This window comes from Seriola lalandi, unplaced genomic scaffold, assembly GCF_002814215.2.
Source record: "Seriola lalandi dorsalis isolate HSWRI2012SDOR001 ecotype SW California unplaced genomic scaffold, Sedor1 jcf7180002054543, whole genome shotgun sequence".
Lineage (NCBI taxonomy): Eukaryota > Metazoa > Chordata > Actinopteri > Carangiformes > Carangidae > Seriola > Seriola lalandi.
This window is the reverse complement of record NW_019525096.1, coordinates 77,802-97,688: the sequence shown is the minus strand read 5'-3', so window position 1 is coordinate 97,688 and position 19,887 is coordinate 77,802. Positions and strand designations below refer to the sequence as shown.

The window sequence follows — 19,887 nt, the reverse complement described above, 5'->3', positions numbered from 1 at the left end:
GTTCTGTCTATATCAATCCATTTTGTATTCTATATTCAATACTATGTTAACAATACTATATGATACTAAATTATGTCAATATGTTCCTCTGGCTGAGCTGACATCCTATTGGTTCCCAGGACAAATTTAACGCGGGAAAATAATTAAATAAAACATTTTTAAATCTAAAAAGATTTTCAATTGAATAATTTTCAAATTTTATTGGAGCTCACAGACAAAATTCACTGGGACATGTTGTTGTGTTTGTGATGCTCAGAAAATGTTCTCCATCCTTTTACAGCTGTAACGATTGTATATATTTATGGTCCAGTTCACGTCACATGATCCTGCAATACCAGATGTGGTCACTAGCTCAGAATCGCCTCACAGTCCAGCGCTGCTCGGCTCTGCTGGACTTAGAAAAACATCAACGAGCTAACAAACACTTCCTCCAGTGAAAACAAAACAAACTGAACTAGAGTTTTGTTGTTTTCCTGACTGGGGACGTCACGACCAAACATCACATGACCTTCCGGACGACAGGAACAACCTCACATGGCCACTGTCCTCAGAGTCCTGTGCAAAGTCAGGACACTCATTAACGTGCTAAGGTCACGAAAGAAGAAACACCACAACATTACGATCCCTCAGACAGTTGGATTAGCCTTTATTTAATCCCTGGCTTCCCAGTGTTCTTAAAAATGTCAGTAGAGTTTTTAATTAAACTCATACACAAGTCAACACAGTGTTGTTAGACGTGTCAAAATGGTCACGGGACCCTAATAACGTGTTGTCATGGAGCCCACTGCATGGGTTTTTTCATTTCCTGTTAGCTTTTAACAAAGTCCCACTGTCAGCTCAGACTGGACTGGAGGTCAAAGGTCAAAGTGACCATAATGAGGTTACCAAACAATATCCAACATTTAAAACGATAGAAGTGTGTGTGTGTGTGTGTGTGTGTGTGTTACTGCACAGTCAGAGAGCAGCAGAGCGTGTTGGAGCATGTTGATGGAAACACGCCTCGACACACACGCACACATACAGCCAGAGATACGGTTTTATGAAGCCACACCCAAGCCTGAATAGAGCCACCCATGCAGCTTCCCTTCCACTGACACACACTTCCTCTATATATATATATATATATATATATACACATATGTGCATGTTTGTGTGTGTGTGTGTGTGTGTGTGTGTGAGTGTGTACTTCAGTGAAAGTTCTGGTACTTCTTAACTAGAAGAAACACTTACCGCCTCCTGCGTCTCTGCCTCCACCACTAGTTTCAAGTTACATCCCTGTTTATCCAGAATTATATAAAATAATAAACATTTGTGTAAAATGTTGTTGAATTTTTGCTGAATGAAGTCTTGAGTAATGGCTGAAAAGTGTTTTCTGAGGTCACAGTGACCTTGAACTTTGACCTTCAAAGTCTAGTCAGTTGATCCTTGAGTCCAAGTTCTGTCAAGGCGCCAAATCTAAAATATTAAATATCTAAAATATCTTTCTAAAATAAATGTGGTACATTTAGTCTATATGAATTATGTAAGTTATGTTGGTAGGTTGTGTTTTATTGCTGTTAATCAGCACCACCACTTCTCTTTGTAGCCATTTTGTCTTTTTGCGTCTCTTTGTCGCCATTCGATTGACTTTCCAACTAGAAATATTAACTTTGAAGTCCCTTCAAACAGCGGCTCTAGTCCATTGGCCCCCAGGTGCCGGGGCCCTTTTGCCCCTGTAGAGGTCTCGGGACATGAAGACTTTCTTTAAACGCAGCATCGGTCCATCAGGACAGAATACATTACTGAACTTCAAAGAGGAAAAAATCATCAGCATGTCAATGATCAGCCAGCACGCACGCACACACACACACACACACACACACACACACACACACACACACACAACTACAAACTCATCAGTTCACCTGTTGCTAAGAGACCAGATGAATGAGCATCATTTGCTTTGTTTGCTGTCTAACGAGTTTCTGCCTCATTGACACGGCCAATCAGAGCTGAGTTTAGCCCTCCTAACAGGAAGTTGGTTTCTTTTTAATCTTTACCTGGGCATCTGGAGATAAGAGTTTCCATCTGACATCAGTGCAGCACAGCGGTGGAAGCTCAGCCGACCCTGAACAATCCAGGTGGGCGACTTGTGGAAACTGCGGCCCTCTGGGAAGGTGAAGTCTCTTTGTTGCAGTCGACACCGACTCTCCTCACCGATACACCGAGTCTGGCGCCCTCTGCTGCTATAACATATATTACAACTACTGCAAACAGTGAGAGGCGACGTCGCTCAGTTCAGCCTGGACTCTGGTTTGATGACCAGTGTTTAACGCTTCAGGCCACAATATATGTTGTTTATATTCTGGCAGCTGTCGCCATTAAAAAAGCAGCCAGATTAGCACTTCCTCTTTGCGATGAACCTGTGGACGTTCAGACTTGCAGAGTTTCAGTTTTCAGATTCAGGTCGATCAAGTTATGGAATTAAATTCCTCAATTTGGCAAAGAACTTGTTGTTGATGTTACAAAAGTTAATAAAAGACCATTTAACTGCTTTTTTCTTCCATGTATCACAGTTTTGTTTTGCTCATACACACACCACATTCTCGGCTCTCATTTTGATATTATTGACATCATTGCTGTTAATTTTATATATTTTTAAATCTATTAGTTTCTCATCATTTGTATCTAATCACATTATTTCTTAATGTTTATTTTGTATTTGTTTTCGCCTCTCGCTGCACTGTGTGCAGTTTGTTTTCTTTGACATTTACTGTATATTTTAAATTGTTGCAAAATAAATAAAATAAAATCTGTCACTGGATTCAGGTGATACTGAATTTAACTTAAAAGCAGGATGATTATCAGGCAAATTCTATCGTAAGTAGCGTCCTTTATCTACATTTCCTGAGCAGATTTATGGAGATTTATTCGTGATGCACATCAGATATAGTGATAGTTTCATGAAGTGCAAGTCACACTGTATGTAAGAATGTGTGTAATGTGTGTGTGTTTACTTTTGGCTGAGGTATGATTCAGAGAAGTTGTGTGACTTTTGACTCACATTGCACCAACTGGAGTTTTTAAACTATCTTAATGTCCTCTATAAACTGTCATGGCCGCTGCGACTGCTGAGTGTTGATGGACCTCTGCTCTGTAGGAAACTTCAGTCAGTCTCATTCATCCTCTGAGGATCATGAATGTCAAAGTGGAGGTATTTCACTGGGGATTTCCAGGTTTTTTGAGTCGTCACAAATGTCAATGGCATTTTGAATGAAGGTTCTTTACTTCAGGAACAGAACCCGGATGTTTATGGTTCCAGTTCAGCTCCAGACAGAACCTAGAAATACGACGAACACACACACACACACACACACACACACAATAAGAGAGGAGACAGTCGGAGTATGAAGGCAGGCAGAAATGGACCTTTTTTTATTTTTCTTGGGCGATAAACAACAGTGGGCTGTCCGGACCAGGCCTGACTGAAACCAGACCGAGTCCCGTTTTTACCAAACCGGATCCAACCAGACCAGGACACAGCGAATCGAACTGGTCCTGACCAGACGGCAACTGGCTGGAGCCGGTTTTGGGGCCGGACTCACGGGAACAAACGGAATGATCCAAACATCGTACTATGCACGTACAGCGTTACCATGGCAACAGCCAAACAGTATTGTCATCAGCATGGGTCCAGTCAGGTCTGGTCAGATGGGACCTGGTCCAATAATCCCTCCTCCTCCCTCCCTCCCTCCCTCCCTACTTTCTAAGGAGTGAAGGGGCGGGTCAACTGAATTAGGGTAAACAACGAAGCTGATTGGTCCACAAACAGTAAAACCCCTCCCACCCGCCGTCACCCCCCAAAGCATCCTATTGGTCGCCTACGTCATTCGCAAAAAACCAGAGCGAGCCCTTCTCCCATTGGTCACCATAGCCTCAGGCAGGAAAGGCCGTTTTTACCCCCCATTGGTCAGTTTTTATAACACGCCAACTGTCAGTCACTCAGCAGCGGCCAATCAGGTTACAGTACCTGTGGAACTTTCTGGAATTATGAAAACAAAAAAAATTAAAATAAAAAAAAGAGAAGAATGATGATGAACAGGGAGATCAACCAATCAGACGACCTCGCTAGAAAAACAAACAGGAAGTAGGAGGAGCTTCCAAGCCTCATATGGAACTTATTTTTCTGGAATTTCTTCTTTTTTTTTTTCCTTTTTTCTTCTTTTTTTGTTCTTTGTTTTTGTCCTTTTTGTCCGTGTGTGTGAGCCGTACATCAGTCTTCTTCCTTTCTTTCCCAACAGCTGACTTCAGTGCAATGCATCATGGAACGATCAATCGCTAGGAGAGGGTGTGTCACTACAAGTGTGTGTGTGTGTGTGTGTGTGTGTGTGTGTGTGTGTGTGTGTCTGTGTGCATCCTGTTGTCATGGAAACATGCTGCAGGGTTAGCGCTCCAGCAGCGGGGGGTGGTGCCGTGTTGCATCGTGGGGAATTTGATTTGTCCATCTTTTTAGCTGGTGTCCATGGACTCCATGTTGGCGGAGCTGGAGTCCCTCTGGATGGAGTCGAAGATGGCCGCCAGCTCTTGATTGGATGAGATCTGGGACTGGAACTCTGACATCAGCGGCGACTTCTCAGCCTCGGGGATCGTCAGCAGGGCGACGACGGCTCGCATCGCCGACCGCTTCAGCTCGTCCTGCTTCTCGAACTCCTGCTTCACAGAGTTGGCCTTCACCTGCGGAGACAGACGAGGACGAGTTCATCACCCGTTGTCACGGAAACAACCTATGACGACGCGCGACACTGATTGAGCATGTTGCTGCCGTACCTTGGTGGTGCACGTGGCTCTCAGCGGCTCCACCAGTCTGTCCAGTCTCTGCAGAACAGCACTGGGGCACAGGGACGACAGCCTGGCCAGCATCAGGAACGTCAGCATCTGAAAACACAGACAACCTCAGTGCATTGTGGGAAATCAGCAGCAGTAACAGCTCTAATGAGTGTCTGATGTTTGATTGATTTATTACTGTAAATGTTTGTATGTCAGTGTTTTCACACAGCTCTCACTTCACTGGTTTGTTTTCTAAATTGAGTTCATGTATTTTAGTTCAAACTCTTTATTTGCTTTAATTAAGTTTTACCTTTTGTTTTGTTGTTGCGTGGATCTCCTGACACTTATATGGTGGCAGGATCCATTTAAATTAAATCATCTGAGGCGTAAAGTTTTTTGTTTTTCTTTTTGACAGATTGTTTGTAAATGTGATTTACATCTTTTGTAGTGTTGATTTTAAATTCTGTATTTTAATGCTACAGCTGTCTTTGCTGTCTATCAGCTGCAGAGGAGACAATTTACTTCCTGTTTACACCGCCTCGCACATGCCCAGTGTAGCTATGTGTGTGTTTTCAGGTGTTAATCTGGACAGAGATTGTTTGTCTTTTGTCGTTTTATAATGTAAACGTAGTCGTGCGGACTTGACAGGAAGTGAAAGACGGAGGGAAACTGGATTGTTTTTATCTGTATCGATCTTTGTACAAACATATATATGAACATCTGTATCAGTGTTGAACCAGCTGTAGACGTGGATCTGTGGTTCTATAGTTTTGTGGTTCTGTGGTTCTGTGCTGAGACCTTGATGTCGTAGTGGTCCTTGAGTCCGTCCTCGACGTGGTTGAGGAAGGTGAAGATGTCGAGCCGGTCCAGGCAGCTGTCCAGCAGAGTGTACATGCACTCGAACGCAGCCTTCCTCAGGTCCAGCCCGTCGTCCACCGTGTGTTTGAACGGACCCATCTCCACCTGCACAGAGAGGACGCCGTCACACACCTGACCTCAACCCGCCCGTCCACCCGTCCTCATGTCAGTGTCTCACCTCTCGGATCAGCTCCTTCCGGACTTTGGTCTCGTTGTAGAGTTGTGGTAGAACCGAGTCCAGCAGCTCCCGGATCAGACTGGGTTTGTTGTGGGCCGCGGAGTTAAACGTTACCAAGGCAACGCGACGCACGTTCAGGTCCGGGTCCTCCAGCGTCTTCAGGAAATCACCTGAGAGAAAAACAGCCAATCAGGACTGTGAGTGTGTGTGTCAGAGACAGAGATAGAGATAGAGATAGAGATAGAGATAGAGAGAGAGAGAGAGAGAGAGAGAGAGAGAGAGAGAGAGAGAGAGTTACCTATGCAGTTCTTCAGCAGCGGGTCGATCGGCTGTGGTTGGTCAGAGATGGTGAACTTAACCGCCGTTACCACGGAGCTCCGGGCGTACGACGAACCTGCAACAGAATCAATCAGAAATCAATAAATCAGTGTCTGCCTCAGGTCCAGCAGGTGTGTCGAACAGAGACAGTCTGATTGGTCAGGAGCAACATGGGGGCGGGGCTTATTTAAAGAAGCAACAATCCTAATGGACAGAGTGGTTGTTTTGATTTTCTGTTACCAGGAAGAAAAACGAAACGTTAATGATCAATAAGTCTGATAAGAGATTTTTAATTGATCAACTGATCAACTATCAGATAATCTTATTGATTATCTCACAGCAGACAAGTCACTGTACATATAGATTCATTGATCACGCTCAGATACTTATTGATCTTGTCTTTGAGTCGAGCCAGAGTTTACAGAATATTGTTCAGTTTGATTACCAGACAACAGGTATCCTTTGAGGTGGGGCAGCAGGGATTATTGATTACCTGACAGCAGGTATCCTTTGAGGCGGGGCAGCAGGGTCTCGGGGTCGATCAGCGTCAGTTTGCCGAGACACTCAGCGACCACGTTCCTGGTTCCCTCCTCCTGACACTCGCAGTGTTTGAGCAGCAGAGACCAAACCGACTCCACGTACGGCTTCAGGCCGGACACCGATGCTGAGCCTGAACACACACACACACACACACACACACAGATTAAAACCACACACACACACTCACACAGACTGGTGTAGGGAGTGTGTGTGTGCTGCTCTTACTGATGATCTCTTTGAGCGAGTGCAGCAGCAGATACTGTCTCTTGGAGGACGAGATCTCCTGCAGGACGAAGGGCAGATACTCTGGAAGATTCCCCACCGCGATGCTGCCCAACGCGTAGGAGGCTGCAGACTTCACCTGAGAGAGAGAGAGAGAGAGAGAGAGAGAGAGAGAGAGAGAGAGAGAGAGAGAGAGAGAGAGAGAGAGGTTAAAACCTACTGTAACTCTATATCACCTGCTGATGGTCCTGTAACTGATGACTTGATGATCAATCTGTCATTAGAGACGATAAAACCAAACCCAGACAGGTGTTACCTCTTCACTGGAGGAGGAGAAGGCGTCCAGTATGACCGTCTTCAGCTCTGGTTGGCTGCTGAGGTCCACATGGTGTCCCACCTCGCCCAATGAGAGCAGAGCAAGCAGCCTGATGGAGTCTGTGGAGCGGCTGTTCTTCACGTCCTGTCGAGACAAAACGGGAGTTTTATATGAACCTGTTCAGGACAGAGGACAGTCACATTGAGCTGCAGCATCTCTGCGTGGGACAGGTAGCTCACCTGGATGAACTGTCCCACCACGGCCGGTCCCTCCGTGGGACAGGCTCTGGTCAGAGCAGCGACACACTTGGCGATGGAGCAGTACGCCTGTTTGTGAGGCAGAGCGGCACTCTGGGAGTAAACCGGACCGGTCAGCATCCTCAGCAGGTCCATGTAGCCCAGACCAGGAGTTTCTGTCGCCACGAGAGCCTGAACACACACACACACACACACACACACACACACACACACACACACAGTTACTACTGATGAAACACATGTTCATTAAAACCTGAATCAGACCGCTCTGAAAACTTCCTGTTGTACCTGGTAGAAGTCCAGCATGGCGGCGAGCGCCCCGCCCTGCAGCAGCGGGGATCGAACCAGCGCGATGAGTTGCTGGAGGATGTTTCCTCCGCTCAGCTGACCCAGCGAGGATGGGTGAGTCACCGCCAGAGTGGACAGGAAGCTCAGCGCCATCTGAGACACATGCATGTCGCTCTCCGAGATGAGGGGAGGCAGCTCGGCCAGGACGGCGTCCACCATGACCGGAGTCACCGCAGAGCTGAAACAAACACGTCGCAGTGTCACGGGCAGAAGGAAAAGGTGAATGTGTGGTCTTACAGGTGTGTGTGTGTGTGTGTGTGTGTGTGTGTGTGTGTTACCTGTAGTTTCTGAGCAGGATGTCCAGAGCAGCGAGCGTGCAGAGTTTCAGGGCTCGCTGGTTCTTGCGGAGGAAGGAGGCGAGGATGGGAACGGCGTCGGGGAGAACCGGCCTCAGATCGATTTTCAGCGGCGAGCCAGCGATCAGCGTCAAAGCTGCAACACACACACACACACTGAAAAGCTCAAACCTCCTGACAGGAAACTGGAAAGTAAAAGCAGAAACTAGAACTTGTAGATATTGCGTTCATAAAACAGTGTTTTGTGAGGTCACCAAGACCCTAACCCTTTGACTTTTGACCCCTAAAATCTGACCAGTTCCTCCTTGAGTCCTAGTGAATGTTTGAAATTCCTTTGAGGCGTCACTGAGACATTTTGTTCAAAAGAATGAAAAGAAAGAATTCAACTTTTTCCCAGCAGACGTAATGAAACATTAACGGCTGATTAAGTTTCTCGGTGAGTCGTGACTCCCAGCATGCACTGCACCTTTCACTGTCGTCAGTCTCGTGATCTCGTTCTTGAGGCGTTCTAAGAAGATCAGCAGCGTTCCCGGGAGCTCGGTGGGCAGCCGGTCGCCTGGACAACACAACAGGAAGTAAAGAGAACCAATCAGAGAGCGGAAACATCAGCAGGTGACGTCATGTCGCTGTGACTGACGGGCGGTGGTTACCTAGGTTACAGATGATCTGTCCCATGCAGGAGATGGCTCGCTCTTTGACCTCCTGATCAATGTCGGCGGCTTTCAGGCGTTTGATCGTACAGGTGAACAGGTCGTTGATGTAGGGGGAGGGGTCGAAGCTATCCGAGCCTTCCGATAGGTTGTCCAGAGGTCGGATCACCTGGAGAGGACAGAATCATTACAATCATCTTCGTGTGACGTGTGATGTGATGAAGCCGTTCGTGGGTTCGTCTCTCACCTTGACGAGCTGCTGAGTGACGAGCAGAGCCTCAGAGGTGATCTTGTAAAAGGGGTCTCCTACGCAGGCCACCACAGGCGGGACGAGGGCGGGGACGTGGGCGTGGAAGGCGTGAGCGGGATGCGTGACCATGATGACGTGGAGGCAGGCCAAGGCGTCGATCTTCAGGTTGGAGCTGCTCGACTTATCGTTCAGAGAGAAGATGATGCCTGAAAAACAAAGACACTGATTATAACTGACACTGAGGCCCCGCCCACTCATTTACATATCCATGACATCAGCAAATAACTATTTACATCAAGTCAATTATAGATTTAAACACATAACTGTGTCAACATGCAGATTCACCTTCCTCAACCAGATTCAATCAGAGTCAGTCTGAATCTAAAGAGGTTCTCAGAGACGGTGGAACAACTTATCTGCCAAGAACCTGAAGAACCGAGAACTGGAGCTGCTTTAAAGGCAGATACTGATTCTACTTTTCTGATTTAAGTTTTCACTCAAGTTCATTTATAAATAAAAACTTTTCAAACCATCTACATTTGAACATTAAACTGATCAAATAATTTGTTAAACTTCATTTTCTAATCTGTTATCGTCACATCATTGTTGCTTCTAAATCTACCTCTGATGTTAAAAACTTTCCATGAAGGAACTGAAGTTATGAACAGAAGTCTAAATCTAACAGATTCTCCTCAGAGGAGACGAGACCACGAGTCTTTAAAGTCGTCAAATCAGGTGAGAAACTCACTGATTCCACAGCTGCTGAAAGTTTAATTATAATAATACAATAATACTACAGTAGCCGTAGTATTTGTAGCACTGTAGTATTTGTAGCACTGTAGTATTACCAGGTATTAGTACTGGGATGTGCTGAGTCAGTGCTCCAGGCAGGACGTTCACCAGCTCCGTCAACATGTTGAAACAACACTGACGAGTTTTCACACTTTTCTCCTTCAGCTGCTTGTGAAGAGCTTTGACGATCATGGGAACCTGCAGCAGGCGAGAGACATTCACAGAGACAGGGTGAGAGGGTGAGAGAGGGTGAGACAGGGTGAAAGGGTGAGAGAGGGTGAGAGGGAGAGAGGGTGAGAGGGTGAGAGAGGGTGAGAGAGAGAGCGAGTTGTTGTTGTCTGTGGTCGATGGTGCAGGATGCTCAGGGTTTCCTGTCTGCGTCACAACAACCAGACCACAGCAACAGCGCCATCTGCTGTATCAATATTTATTACAGAATCCAGTTTGATTCAACTACTAAAAATATTCCTTGTTTTCATGATCAATTAATCTACCAGTAATTTTATCAATTTATTTTCTCTATAAAAGTGGAGAAAATAAAAAGATCCACACTGATCTTCAGATGGTTTGTTCCCGACCAACAGACACAAATATTGAAACCTGAAGCAATTAGTTATTTTTTGCTTTAAAAAATGACGATGAAATAAATGATCAATTAATCAACTCATTGTTTCAGCTCGACCATTAACAAACAACCTATAAACAACTATTGGGAAGTGATTTCACCAAACAAAGACATGAGCACAGAAAGTTACAAATTTTACATCTAACGATCGTTTTCATTATTGATGAATTAAGTAATGAACAAAGTAATTGGTTAATCAATTAGTCTGTCAGTTCACTGATGGAAAACAAACAGAAGCAGGTAAATCTGCACATTTCAGAATCTTTTTTGCTCATTAAATGAAATCAATAATCTATTATCAAAGTTGCCGCTGATTATTGTTCTGGTGATTTGACTAATTGATAGACGTCAGAGGTCGTGATGTCACCTGGCTCTGCAGCATCGTCAGCGGCGTGTCTCCTTGCTCCATGGCGTCTGGATCGGCCAACCAGCTCTGAGCCGGTCTGGTCTGTTTGAGCAGTGACAGGTAGGCGTGGAAAACGTCCGCCTTCACGTTCTCCTCTCGCTCCTGGAGACACACGGGTGGTGATGTCATACGTCAGGTCGTCGGGTCGGGATTAGGTCGATCAATAGTAAAGACATGATGGAGTGATGGAGGTGTGTCGTACCTTGAAGCGACAGACGAGTGCAGGAGAGACTGAGCGGTAAAACTCCGGCAGCATCTCGTGACGTGTCGACACGACGGCGTCCAAACACTTCGCCGCCGCCCGCCGAACCTTCCAGCTCATGTCGTCGTCATCGCTGTACTCATCATCACTGCCTGGACAGACAGAGGGACGGAGACAGAGAGAGAGAGAGAGAGAGAGAGAGAGACAGAGAGAGAGAGAGAGAGAGAGTCATTATTATAATCCTTCGTCTTCAGATTAAATTTGGACAAAAAGAAAATCAAAGCTAAAATCACGTGAAGATCCGGTTTTAATATAAACATTACCCACAATGCACCAGAACACCCAGAGACACTAAACCAACAGCTGCCAATGTTCAGCTAAATCTATGAGGATCAACACATTTACATTCTCTCACAACTGAAACAATTAGCTGATAAATCGATCGACAGAAAATTAATTACTGATTATTTTGATGATCGATTCATTTTTCCAGTTAAACTTCTTCTCAAAAAGGAAAACAGAATCAACTGATCAATAAAAAACATTTCGTATCAATCCATTAAATAATGGTCCAGATATTTCAGTCTGGATCACAGTGGCGTCTCTCAGTACCTTGGTAATCTTCGTCGTTCTGCTCTGCGTCCATGGCGTTGTCGTCCTCGTCTTCATCGTCGAAGTTGTAGTTGGGGTCGTAGGTCAGGTAACGCAGACAGATGGAGATGACGGTGGGAACGTGGGGGTAGACTTCTTTAGGACACCTTCAACCACAAACACACCATCAAACAACAACAACAACAACTACAGCTGTGATAGACTTTAGTGTGTGTGTGTGTGTGTGTGTGTGTGTGTGTGTGTGTTACCTCCTGACGAAGGACTCGAAGGCCTGGATGCAGTACTCTCTGAGCTCGTCATCGTCGACGTTGCAGAACTTCACCACCAGAGGAATGATTTTCTCCAGATACTCTCCTGAGGACGGAGGGACAGAGACGGACAGAGACGTTACAGACGCACTGTAAACAAAGATGGACGCCGCATTAACGGTCTCCTCCCCGTCTCACCGATCCTATGTCCGGCCTGTCTGCTGATGGCCGCCGTGCACTGGATGTAGGTCCTGGTGGTGGACATATTGTCGTTCCTCCCCAGCTCCGTCAGCAGGTGTTCGATCAGGTCGATGAAGACCAGGTTCCCACAGGACATCACCAGGTGTCCCAGAGCCATGATGGTCCTCTGAAAAACAGCACAGAGCAACAGCTGTGAACAACCACACACCTGTCACAGGTGAATCTGGACAGGCGGGGGTTACAGGGTGAGACGCACCTTTCTGACAGCCAGTCTGGGGGAGGTGAGCTGGGGGAGGAGACAGCTGAGGATGGAGGGGTGGAAATTCACCAGCAGACCTCCCTGTCTGCAAAGACACAGAGAGACAGACAGGTAAGATGATTTTAGTTCAAGACCAGATTACAAGAACAGACAGACAGACAGACAGATGCTTTACCTGCAGAGCATGTCGGCCATGATGTCGAGCGCCTCCAGCTGCACAGAGACGTCCTCCTGTTTGGCGATGGCGCTCGTGAGACGACCCGTTATCTTCTTACAAACACTGGCGGCTAAAGCAGAGCCTGAGAGAGAGACAGGTGGAGAGAGACGGACAGAGAGAGAGAGAGAGGGAGACAGGTAGACAAAAGAAGGCGAGGAGACACAGAAGCTCAGTTACTAGTTGCTGATGTAAACTCACTGCTTGACAAAAACTTGTAGTAACTGTAAATACTTGTAGTAACTACAGTAACATATTTACTATCAGCAGTATTTGTATCTATCTGAACATGAACTGGTACTAACACAACAGTGATCACAGTATCAGAAGTATTTGTAGTATTTATAGCAGTAGAAGAAGGTGGCAGTCCTAAATGTAACAGCCCTAACTGCAGTACTTGTAGTAGTTGTACCATCAGTCGTGTGTGTAGTACACAGGTATTACAGTATTAGTAGTATTTACCACTGGAGGCGGGCGGTAACTCTCCGATCACAGTCTTCAGTCCGATGGAGGAAATGTCTCTGAGTTGTTCTTTGTCCGACAACATGTTGGTGCACAGCGTGTCCACGATCGTCTCCACCTGGTACTCCTTCACCTTACTGACCAGGGGCCCCAGGCTGACGAAACAAACGCACCCACAGTTTGAAAACAGCATGAGGACGAAAACAGGAACTACGAAACCGCAGCGCAGGAAATAAAAGTTACTTTGAAAAAAAAATAAAAAATAAAAAATCAAGACAAAACAGAAATATAATTTGAAAAAATATTGATTAACAGATCATTAAAAACAGATTAAGACAAAACAAACACACCTAACAGATGCAAATTTTCTAATGTGTTTTTTTACCATTTGACAGCCAGATTCTGAACTTCTCCATTCTTGTCTTCCAACAGTTTGAGAATCATCCTCACCACCTGTCAATCAATCATCAATCGATCAATCAATTCCCAGGTACAAACAGCTTTAATCCAGTTTAAACTTCATAAACTCATCTTTGGTAAACCAGTATGAACCAGTATGAACCAGTATGAACCAACCTTCCTCTCGCTGTCGTCGTCCAGTTTGATTGAGTCTTTCTGTAGCTCTGTCATCAGGTCGTTCGTGGCCATAAACCTGCAGAGAGACATAAAAGTTTATTGTTTGAACCTGATCAAACTCGGATGGTGATCAATCAAATCGATCAATTAGAAACAAAGAGTCACACTTAGTCTGAGTACTGACACTGAACCAGATCTGTTTACATGGAGCTGAACAAGGACGTTTTCCCGCCATGACAGAGTCCAGTGTATTTGTGCGTAGGGATACGGTTCATCAACGGTTGAAAAAAAGTAGTTCCAAAGTAAAGGCGTGTTTGACGGCAGATAAAGTGTTGACAATTTTCAAAATAAAGTGAACACTTAAACTGAAACTTTTTTTTCTGTTGGCATTTTAAACTGGAAACCCGAACCATCACGTTAATGTCCAGAGCACAAATAAAACTACAGATTGACCTTCGCCATCTGATGCCTCTGATGGGTGGAGCCTGTTGGAGCCTGGAAGCCTGAGCACGGGGCTAAAGCACGACTCCACTTCAGAGGCACGGCTGCTAGGTCCGTTTACTTGGCGGCCAATAAAGATTCGTTTTGAAATGAGAAAAAAACTAAATCCTAAACAGCCTCTTTCCTGATTACTACGTAGAAACAGGGAAACAAAAAACAACAAACAAACCGCTATCTGTTTTTGTTTTAATAGTAAAAAGACGAACTGTTTTCACTGTTTCTGTAAACGTATTTAATGTTTTTTGCAACTAATCAACTTCAGAGAACACAATCTGCTTCCTGTTTACACCGGCTCGCACATGCTCAGTGTATAATTGCTCAGGTGTGTGTGTGTGTTTTCAGGTGCTGGTCTGAACGGCTGTTTCAAAATGAAAACGTAGCGGTGCGTCTGTGGCCTGTGAGGGTCAGAGGATGGTAAAAACACTGAGAGCGACTTCTTTAACTTCCACCCTGATCTGATTTCTGCAGCTTTAGTTCTGAGTTTTATCTGCTGACACCATGTCCAATCCTCTGAAGCTGCAGCTGCACAGACCCACATTAAAATGAACTGAGAAGCAGTTGGATGTGTTTGACAGCTGAATAGCTCCGCCTGAGGAAATCTGCTGTGAACTCCGCAGCGGAGACGGCGTCACCTAAACAGAAAGTGTAATTATGTCTCTGCAGATACAGAAGCTCTCAGATCAGGATTGAAACGACTCTTTCAGCCTCGCTCGTTCAGGGTCAGCGGCAAATTTTATTTATTTTTTTTTTTAACACAGCGACGAGGCCGGATCCCGACAAGTCTCACAATTTCACGGGTTTCTTGTAGAGAGAGGAGAGAGGAGAGAGTGGGGTGGGGGGGGTGGCTGCTGCTGTCAGGAGTGATGAAGTGATTAGTTGTGCTGCCAACGTCCTCGAGCAGTTTCGACTGGAGGCTGAAACTCGTCTGTTAAATGAGTTTTTTTTTTTTTTGGAAAGGACTGAACTGTTCGCTCCTTCAGTTTCAACATGTCACTAATACACATTATTATTTTATATATTAGGCAGTACGATCAAATCATCATCACCACACTGAGTACGGGTCATTTCCTACATGAATGTATTACATGATGATTCGAGTGTATGTTTTAAAATCCACAGCTGCAATGATCAATTTGATTAATTGTTAATTAGTTAGAAACTATTCTGAAAATCCAATAATCATTTCAGTCATTTTTCATTTGCTGCTCTTCTTGGTCTCACGATAATGAACTGAATGTTTTTGGAGTTTTAAACCGATGAAATGTGACACAAACCAAACAATTAATTCCTTTCATTGATGAAATATTGGCAGCACAAACAGCAATCTTAATGCAGCTGCAGCGCTATTTTTGATTCTGATCAGTGATTACTTGTTTAAAATATTAAAATTAAAATCCAGTTTCCAGTTCAGTTTGGATCAGTTCATAAAAATACATGTAAAAACACTTTAATATAAAGACACAGGAAAAGGTTTATTTTGTCTCTGTTGTTGTTTCAGGTTGAAATGAATCCATGTTTTTTTATGTCTATGAAGATCTGCTGCTTATCCTGCTTTTATCTTTATGATATTAAATTAAACATAATGTGATTTTAGTTTTATTGGTTTGGTCAAATCAAACGATGTGAAGAGAAACAGTGACAGTTTTTTCTGACATTTCATCGACAAAACAATTAAGATTCTATTTATCAAGAAAATAACTGACAGATTCATCAATAAGGAAAATAACTCTTAGTGAGGTATTTGATATTTAATGTGATTATACCAGTGTCATAACTGACAAGCTCAGACCAAAAATGAGCTTCTACTTCCTGTTGATTATTTCCAACTTCAGTCAATTACTGTTTGTCCTGAAAACTGAAAAATGCTTTTCATGTTTTGTTTTGTCTTAAAGCCAAAAACATCCAGTTTACTGTCACAAAATAACTGGAAACAAGATGTTTGTTTAAAAATTACATAAAATTTAAACGATTCATAGATAAGATTAATTTAATGTTGATCAACTAATCGATTAATCAGTTAATAGTTTCAGGATCAGAGAATAAACTGAAGACAGAGACAAATATGTTTCAATAAAACTGATTTAACAGCAGTTTTAACTCGGGAGACGTTTGATCACCAGAGCTCATTAAGTCTGTTTCATCAGAGCCTCATTTTCAATTAATAATTTAAAAAAAATTGTTATTGTTTTATGCTTGAAAAACATTATGAAACAAACTCTGTTGCGGTTTAAGAAGTGATCACTGTGCTTCACTGTGATTGGCTGAACAGTTTCAGAGTGACGTGATTGGCTGACAGTGTATCTATCAATCACCACACCCTCCGATCTACATTCATCTCCATGCCGCACATACATGAGCCACCGCTGTGCACCTTGCATGATTTGTTCCAGCTGTTACTTCACTGTGTTATAACAATCAATATCAATCAATGATCAACATTTCAGATCTTCTGCTGGAGCTAACCTCATTACTGTTAATGTTGATTCATTTCACAGCTTTAGTTCTCTGGCTTCGACGACAGCTGATCTCCTCTCTGAGCTGAATCTGTCACTTCTTCTTATTCATGACTTTAGTTATTGATAAATCATCAAAGCTAAATGTGATAGATTCAATACTGGATTCAAAAAGACTCAAATTACATAAAATACTATCAAACCAACCTCATGTACACCAAGCAGAGGTGAGTGACAAAAAAGGAAATATTCACAGATGAATCATATTTCGTATCTTCCACCATTTCACATCGACGCAGAAATAGTAAAAATCTATTTCTGGAATAACATCAGTTAATAACATTTTGTTAATGGAGCCAAAAAGGTAGAACTCAATTGTGAGGCAGAGTGCAGCACACTGTAGAGGTTATGAAACAGTCCATCTACAAAACAGGGAAGAATTTGGCTCCTTTTTAGATTTAACGACTCAATAATTGGATTTGCGAGACAAAGGAGAAGAATTCTGTTAATATTTCGTAGCACGTCAACGACAGACGTTGATGGAGCAGAGCAGTGAACTCTATCACTAACAAACGAGACGGGCTGAACAACACATACTGCAGCACTTTGAAAAAACTTCAACCACAAGAAAATAACTCCAATTAAGTCCAGTTTCTTTCAAAAAAGCACCTGCACCGAGTTACGACAACGGTGGTGCTGATGCTGCCGGACTTCGGCTTTATTTCCCCTTTAATCCAGGACGGACACAAACCTACTCCTGTTTTTATTTAAAATTTTAATTTTGTTTAATTATTTTCTAAGGCTCCACAATTAATTGAAATATAATTGAAATCACAATATGGCCAAGTGCAATATCCAAATCACAGGAGCAATATCTGCTAAAATAATCACAATATGATTTTTTGTGCATATCCGACAGCGCTATTATTTTCATACAGGAAGTTTGTACAATGCCTTAAAGTTAGTGCAGTTAACTCTGACAAATGAATTGAAAAAGTAACTTTGAGGACAGATTCACAAGTGTGAATTAAAACAATAGTCATGGGACATATAAACAGTGATGGTTATCATTTATACTGGACATTAAATGACTTTTATCTCTGTAAAGAGTAAGTGATGGAGATACAAAATCCACAGTCCTTTCATTCAAAATCAATTCAAAGCTTTTATGAAGCTTCAGTCGTCAAAGTTTTGTCAAAACGACAGTTTTTGTGTTTCCATGCTGAGCTGCAACAAACAGAGGAACTCTCATATTAAACAGGCTTTAACTTTGATGGTGATCCACTGGATTAAACTCATTTGGATGGCTGATGCTTCAGATAAAGGACTGTGGCTTTTGTCCCCCATTACTTAAACTGGAAATGCATTAGTAGGGGGTTGTTTAATGGGCATTATGAAAAGGTCGATTGATCCGATAATCAATTATTAATTCCGTTTGTTAATGAAAGTAAATATTGAGAAATGCCCGTCATAACTCCCCACAGAAAAAAGTGACACAAGGTGGTAATTCAACTTAATGGTGATTTAGGAAGCTACAGTTTGTGGTGGTTCATGGCATTACACACAGAGCAGTGTCTGATGTTAAACCTACTCTGATTGATGTGAATGGGGTGGATAAAATAATAGGAACGCTGGTCAACATAAAGCAATACAGTTCAACAGCAACACAAACTACATCCTCCAAAATGATCCACCTTTAACACAAACTGAACATTACAACATTCATGCCAGAGGAGTTACTCAAGGACTGTTGCATTAATTATATCTTGGTGTTCCTACTAAAGTGGCAGCTGAGTGTACACCTTCCCCTTCTTTCTTTTTAATGACATGCTATTTGTTTTAAATCAATAATCAATTCTGAATCAAATCTTGATTGCTTCGAAGGTTAGGGATTTGTCATGGGTCACATTAGCTGATAGGTCATTTACCCCCAACCTTATTTACATTTCATTACTTTAATTTTAATGCACCCCTCACTTTAAATTACACCTCACATTTTGTTTGAATTCATGCTGTTTACATTGAGTGATGGTCTGCAGCACTGACCTGCTCCTGTCTGTTTACCTGTTGTCGTCCCCCCCCCTCCAAAGAACCAACCCACTCTGCCCCCTCCAAAAGAAAATAACACCATGTCAGTAGTGAGCAGAAACACCACCACAAACCACATCATTGTTGGCGTGAGAGGCAGTTAGCTGTCATGCTAACTTGTCGTGTTAATGCCTATAGCCGGCAGACACCGTAAACATTCAGACGTTAGCTGACATCACGCTAGCTTGCGGCATGACAGAAGTTAGAGCTAACCAGCTAACACGCAAGCTAACCGCTCACTGGCGACGTTTCCCTGCAACTCACCTGCAGGTGTAGCGTCGTTACTAGCCGGTTACTAACGCTGTCGTCGAGTTTAAAGCAAACGTTAACCACTAATTAGCTGGTTAGCGGTGTGACGATGATCAGACAGGTGGCAGGCTAGCTGTTAGCATGAGGCCTGACAGCGCCAGCCACTGTTTTTAACACTTCATAAAAACAGTTGGAGCTATATTAACGTGAGCCGGGCTGTTACTTTACTCTACTGCGGTTTTATTTTACCTGAAATCCTTGTCGCTGGAGGTCATTTTCTCCAGCAGGTTGGAGATGTGGTATGAGGCGCTCGCCATGTCGGTGTTAGCCGTTAGCCTCCTGCTAGCAGACTGCGCTCAGTGAGTGTGTTCCGGCTGCGGGCTGACGGACTACTGTGTCTCTTGCTGGCTGTTTCACCCTCCTGCTGGTCGGGGTTTCTGAGGTAAAATGTGTGGTTCTGGTTCTGGTTCTGCTGCTGCCGCCTTCTCTCCTTCTACAGCGACTGTCGCATCCCGGGGCGCGGAGTTTGGTGTGTTTGAATGGAGCTCCCGTTCTCTCCGCAGAGGGGCGGGGTTAGCGGGACTGGACGCTGCGGGGTCAAAGGTCAGAATTTGGGCTGTTTGTTTGATTTTTAACACTTTTTTTTCTCCGAATGTCCAATACCAAACGTGATGAAAAGTACTGTACTCTACTGTACTTTAATTTAGTTTTTTTTTTAAATTTATTTTAATTTTACTTTATTTATTAAAGTTTTACTCCATCCCTTTATTTCTAATCCATCAACAGCATCCGTTTCCTTTTCCTTAAAAAAAAATCTAATAGATTTATCTAGTCATCAAATTCCTCTTTGTTGACATATTCAAATTGCTATTTTTTAATTTATTTAATTTATTTTTTTTAAGTTCCTCTCCAGACATGATTTAAATTGTGGATCAGGCCTTAAGCCCTGCCCACCACCAC

The 19,887-nt window shown here is 43.6% G+C and overlaps 1 protein-coding gene across 1 annotated transcript; it reads right to left on the bottom strand.

Annotated features, from left to right (window-relative positions):
- Positions 1-3,387: 3,387 nt before the first annotated feature.
- Positions 3,388-19,489, bottom strand: cand1 (cullin-associated and neddylation-dissociated 1). The gene is made up of 26 exons (XM_023414841.2): positions 19,177-19,489; positions 13,637-13,712; positions 13,446-13,513; positions 13,061-13,215; positions 12,560-12,683; positions 12,382-12,469; positions 12,123-12,291; positions 11,925-12,030; positions 11,677-11,822; positions 11,065-11,216; positions 10,824-10,964; positions 9,888-10,029; positions 9,037-9,245; positions 8,790-8,958; positions 8,606-8,695; positions 8,122-8,275; positions 7,784-8,021; positions 7,478-7,666; positions 7,239-7,382; positions 6,926-7,061; positions 6,654-6,830; positions 6,141-6,236; positions 5,843-6,012; positions 5,605-5,769; positions 4,807-4,914; positions 3,388-4,713 (listed from the first exon to the last, which is right to left on the bottom strand). The coding sequence occupies exons 1-26, from the start codon at positions 19,242-19,244 to the stop codon at positions 4,489-4,491; spliced, it is 3,705 nt and encodes a 1,234-aa protein (XP_023270609.1). The 5' UTR covers positions 19,245-19,489; the 3' UTR covers positions 3,388-4,488.
- Positions 19,490-19,887: the final 398 nt, after the last annotated feature.

Excerpts from the sequence above, each read along its gene's own strand:
- cand1 (XM_023414841.2), bottom strand. The coding sequence starts at position 19,244 with ATGGCGAGCGCCTCATACCACATCTCCAACCTGCTGGAGAAAATGACC. Across the intron at positions 12,292-12,381 it reads CCAGACTGGCTGTCAGAAAG|AGGACCATCATGGCTCTGGG; the intron begins GTGCGTCTCACC and ends GCTGTTTTTCAG. Across the intron at positions 11,823-11,924 it reads TTCGAGTCCTTCGTCAGGAG|GTGTCCTAAAGAAGTCTACC; the intron begins GTAACACACACA and ends TTGTGGTTGAAG.